The sequence below is a fragment of the Rattus rattus genome, chromosome 2 (genome assembly GCF_011064425.1).
Source record: "Rattus rattus isolate New Zealand chromosome 2, Rrattus_CSIRO_v1, whole genome shotgun sequence".
Taxonomy (NCBI): Eukaryota; Metazoa; Chordata; class Mammalia; order Rodentia; family Muridae; genus Rattus; species Rattus rattus.
The window spans coordinates 155,496,924-155,501,901 of NC_046155.1; the positions used below are offsets into that span (position 1 = coordinate 155,496,924).

A 4,978-nucleotide genomic window follows, 5' to 3' on the forward strand; every position below is an offset into this window, starting at 1 on the left:
AGGAGTGGAAAGGGACGCAAAGAGGATGCTTCAAACAGTACTGAGAGGTCTTTTATTTGTGGTTCCCTGAGGAGACACAAGGTGTTTGGGGAGTGGGAGGGACTAGCCTAATGGTGTAAAGGGAAGGCTGGGTCTACACCGGGCTACTAGAGGACACTGCACACAGAGGAACGTGCAGGTGGGTTCTACTCCTGCGTTCCAGGAGGAGGTTGTGGCATGGTTCCCTGAGCCTGAAAGAGGGTGTTGTGGTCTGAATCCTTGGTTCTGAGAGAGGAGACTGGAGTCTGGACTTGTGAGTCTGAGGGAGGAGGCTGGGACCTGAACTTGTAGATCTGAGGGAGAAGGGCTGGGAGCAATCCTGAGTCTCAGGTTCCCTCAGCAGGCGTCATATGGACAGTGTAGTCAGTCCATAGCTATCTTGTCTGAATGGTGGTCCAGATCCAGTTAGTGAACTTGCAGAGATTGGTGTAGACACTTGGTATGCCAGGCTGCCCGCATTCTCCTTGTCCCATAGACACGAGCCCTTGTAGGGATCTGTTGCACACTATGGGACCCCAGAGTCCCCTGAGGGAGAGGGAGGAGAGAGAGAGGGAGGGAGGGGAGAGAGGGAGGGGGGGGAGGGAGAAAGGGAAGGGGGAGAGGAGGGGAGAGGAGAGGGAGAGGGAGGGCAAGAGGGAGAGGGAGAAGGGTAGGGAGAGGAAGGAGGGAGAGGGGAGAGGGGAGGGGGGGGGGAAGGAGAGGAAGTCAGAATCTAGGAAAGCATGAGCAGAAGATACATTTGAAGTCTCAAAGACTCCACTTAAGCATTGTAGACAGAGGCAGAAGGAAACCAGCCAAATACTCTTGCCAGAGCCCTAAGGCCATATGACCAGGAGCCCTGTGTCTACACAACTGGCTGCTTTCTTGGGACTTGTTGCTTGTCCTCTGTCTCCTTCAGGGCTTGCTTATCTGCCTCTGTGTCTTTGTGTTCTGTGTAGGTCTATGTTCCTTTCTTTTGTTTAGAATGGCTATTTCTGTTTCTTCCTAGATCCATTCAGTGTTGTTTGTTTGTTTGTACTACTGGAAGCAGATCCCAGGGCATTTACTGAGGTACTTTACCCCTGAGCCACGCCCCTGACCCTCGCTGTGGGGGCGGGGTTTAGGCCGGTGTTTCGCATTGGTCTATATTCCTAGTCTCTTCTCACATTTTATTTTGAGGCATAATCTCACTAAGTCGTCCAGGCTGGATCTTATTTCTTAGCTTCCTGAGTGGCTACGATTATAGGTTTGAACCGCCATGATTGGCTTCTGGGTCTCTGTGCTTCTGCTTCCCTGTTCTCCTCTCCTCTCCTCTCCTCTCCTCTCCTCCTCCCTCCCTCCCTCCCTCCTCCCTCCTCCTCTCCTCTTCTCTCCTTCTCCCCCTCTCCTCCCCTCCCTCCCTCCCCTTCCCTCCCCTCCCCTCCCCTCCCCTCTCCCTCTCCCTCCCTCCCATCCTCCTCTCTCCTCCTTCTCTCTTTCCCCCATTCTCTTTCTCCTCCTCGTCATTTTGAGACAGGGTCTCACTATATATCTGGCTGGCCTGAACTCACAGTCATCACCTGCCTCTGCCTACCTTGCTAAGATTAAGGGAGTGCACCCCCACACCTGGCTCCCACCACTTCTCACAGTCCATCTCAGTGTGTCTCGGGTGTGTCTTTTGTACTTCCCTGCCTCATCTCTGTTCCATCCTCCCGGTGTCTCACATTGCACGTGTCCTTTCGATCAGGTCCTCCTCCGGCGCAGAACATGCTGAGGTGGTACACGGGGTCATACAGCAGCCTGCAAGTCTCCTCAGATGCTACCGAGAGATTCACACACTGCAGGAGGCTGGGCAGTTTCCCTGGGGCATACAATGGAGTGACAGTCAGTCCGTTTTGGCTGGGTGGGGAACTTCTCAGAGAGGGCAACCCTGTACCCAGCAGCTCACCATTCTTTAGTCGACCCCAACCAGAGACTAGGCAGGTATCCCCAGGAGTGGGGCACTGGGAAGCCACAGGAATGCGCCTGATGGTGTTAGACTCCATCACTGATTCGTTCAGCTTGATGAGCATGAGGTCGTTGGCAAAAGAAGGGTCATTGTAGTTCGGGTGCTGGATGGAGAGGTGGGCCTCTAACATCCGACTGCCAGGCTCTTGGGAGCCTTCCAGGTTGTGCAGGCCCAGTCCCACGGTGTAGGAGCTGAGGATCACCCAGTAGGTGAGCTATACAGTGGCACCTGTGTCTCCCATCTCATCCTCTACTCTAAAGCAACAGTGATCTCCTGTTTTGCCTCCCTCACCCCCCTCCTATTAGACTGTCCTGGTCCTCTAGGTTTGGGCTCCTCTCACAAGTCAACACTGTGGCCACTTGCGCGCCCTCTGCAGGCCGAGTATGATATTGAGCTCCCTCCCTCTCAGCGTCCTGCTGTTACCACCCCACTCACTCCTGTATGCAGTGTGCTGCTGACAGCACCCACTGCGGATGCACCAGAACGCCCGAGCAGAAAAAAGCATTGTCTTCTGAGAACAGTGCCGCCTGCCAGGGTTGCGAGTGTGGGAGGCAATCCTGGCCTTGTATGATCCGGCTGCTGATGCTTGAGGCGGAGGATCCTAGGGATGGAGTCAGGATTGGGAGGTATGGGGTGTGGAACAGGGGCGTTTCAAGGCTTCTGGGATGGGATCAGGGTCCTGGATGAGAGCTCAGAACTATGGGAGTGATGTTTGATGAAGGGATGTAATCAGAGGTTGCAGTGGGTGTGTGTGTGTTGGCGTGTGCGCACGGGGCGGGGTGGGGGAAGGTTGAGACTGGAAGCAAACTATAAGTCCTGGATTAGAGTTCCTCCCCGCAGAGTCTAAGTGAAGGGGAGCAGTTAGAGCCTCAGGGCAAGGCCATGGTAGGGAGCCAGTTCAAGAGGTAGGATTAGGGCTCCTAAGGGTAGGATATCAAAGTTAAGGATTTGGTAAAGAGTTTGGGGGATAAAATTAGTGTTTTAGGGGCTTGGCCACTGCTGGAGGCAGACAGGATCAGGACACACAGCTTTGCTGTCCCTGGAGGTAAGATTTGGTTCAGAGGCTTGGTCAGGGCTTCATGGGTGTTGCCAGGGCTGGAGACAGAATGTAGGCGCTGGACCAGGGAAGGTTTGAAAGCAGAAATGTGGGTGAAGCTTCCCAGGTCCCAAGGGAGGTATCATGGAAAAGGGAAAGAAAATTGCTTTGAAGGTGGGTGGTCAGGGGAAGAGTCTGGACTGGGTGCACGCAGGGCTCACCCTAGTAGGGTGTCAATGTAAAGACCTTGATTTCTGCCTCTTGAGAAGAGTTAGGGTTCACCACATAAACTGTTCTGGGGACAAGGTCTTACTTCAGGGTTGTGGGAATGGCTGGGGACAGGCAAAGAGGCTGGACCAGGGTTCTTAGAGGCAGAGTCTGAGAACGGGAGTATGAATGAAGCTTTGAGGTTCATAAAAGTCAAGGTCAGAGGGAGGAAAATTACCATGAAGGGGCTGGCAGAGTCAGGACTGGATGGTGAGTCAGGACCTAGGACATGGGACTAGTCTCCAGTCACCAAGCAACTGGTGCCTGGAGTGTACTGAGAACTTCAGGGTGGGATCAGGGCTCAGAGGGGTGGAGTCAGGGCTCAGAGGGGTGGAGTCATGGTTCAGAGGGGGTGGAGTCAGGGCTCAGAGGGGTGGAGTCAGGGTTCAGAGGGGGTGGAATCAGGGCTCAGAGGAGGTGGAGTTAGGGCTCAAAGGGGTGGAGTCGGAGCTCAGAGGAGTGGGGTCCGGGCTCAGAGGGGTGGGGTCAGGTCCCTTGGGAGGAGTTAACACCAGGGGCCTCCTTAGGTCTGGGAGCCAGGATCAGCACATTGGATGTAGGGTCATTTGTCAGGAGGGCAGGTCAGCTTGGATTCTCAGGCTGGTCTTCAGCACCCAGGAACCGTTTCTCTCTCTCACACAGTCATGACTTCTGGAGCTGTTCAGCTTTTGTGGTACAGCTGTGCTCCCACGCACCTCCTCACAGGCGCGCCTAGCCACAGCCCATTCACCCAGACAACATCATTATCCCAGAGGGGCCGGGAGCTCGGTCGGCAGAGTACTGGCTTAGCATGCACACGCAAAGCCTTGGGTTTGAATCCCAGCACCACAGCACCACGTAAACTGGGCACGGTGGTGCACACCTGTAACCCCAGCACTTGGGAGGTAGAGACAGAAGGATGGGAAGTTTAAGGTTGTTCTTGGTTGCTTAGAGAATTCAAGCCAGCCTGGACTAAGTAAGAGTCTTAAAAAATAAATAAGTGGGCCGGGTATCAACTCTAGCACTCCGAAGACAGAGGCAGGCTTACTTCTGAAAGTTTGAGAACAGCCTGCTGTACAAAGGGAGTTTAATAGAAAGAGCCATTTAGTCACTCAGGAACCGGGCACAGATCCCATCTTCTCCTTAGTGGCACAAACGGTCGCACACTCTCATGACCCGCCACCCTTTACAGCCAGGGCTACACACCAGTCACATTCTACTGCCATACTGCTACATCAGACAGTCAGAAGCAGTAGGACACTGAGTCATGCTGTTGGGTGACAGTGTTCCCTCGGGCACACACCATCACACACACACACACACACACACACACACACACACACACACAGATACCTGTGACCTCAAGGATGAGGTACCCCAGGAACCAGCCCCAGGGAGTTCGTGCAGTGACCATCATGTTGGCTCCTGGAAATGAAGACAAGTGAATCTGGAGAGCAGTCTTATTCTCGGTCCCCCCATAATCTCTCCCTTGCCTTTTTCATTTGTAGGATGTGACTGAGCAGAGAGAGACAGAGGGATGGGGGAAGACGTCAAAAGAAGGAGGAGGAAGAGGAGTAAGAAACATCTAAGGACAGGGGTGGGCAGTGGAGAAATGGAGGCATAGATCTTCACCTAGGACAGACGAAAGACCCTGACAGGGCAGTCTATCTGGTTGGAGGTAGATCTATCTG

At 54.0% G+C, this 4,978-nt stretch overlaps 1 protein-coding gene across 1 annotated transcript; it reads right to left on the bottom strand.

Annotated features, from left to right (window-relative positions):
- Nucleotides 1-413: 413 nt before the first annotated feature.
- Nucleotides 414-4,704, bottom strand: Klk4 (kallikrein related peptidase 4). Its single transcript, XM_032893787.1, has 6 exons — nt 4,641-4,704; nt 2,441-2,606; nt 1,946-2,196; nt 1,722-1,858; nt 1,099-1,100; nt 414-564 (listed from the first exon to the last, which is right to left on the bottom strand). Exons 1-6 carry the CDS (start codon nt 4,702-4,704, stop codon nt 414-416), a joined length of 771 nt encoding a protein of 256 aa, XP_032749678.1.
- Nucleotides 4,705-4,978: the final 274 nt, after the last annotated feature.

What these genes read in the sequence shown, in the direction of transcription:
- Klk4 (XM_032893787.1), bottom strand. Translation starts at nt 4,704, where the DNA reads ATGATGGTCACTGCACGAACTCCCTGGGGCTGGTTCCTGGGGTACCTC. An exon ending in GCAGCACACTGCATACAGGA is followed by an intron (nt 2,197 to 2,440) that starts GTGAGTGGGGTG and finishes GGTGATCCTCAG; the next exon opens with CTCCTACACCGTGGGACTGG. An exon ending in TTGGGGTCGACTAAAGAATG is followed by an intron (nt 1,859 to 1,945) that starts GTGAGCTGCTGG and finishes TGTATGCCCCAG; the next exon opens with GGAAACTGCCCAGCCTCCTG.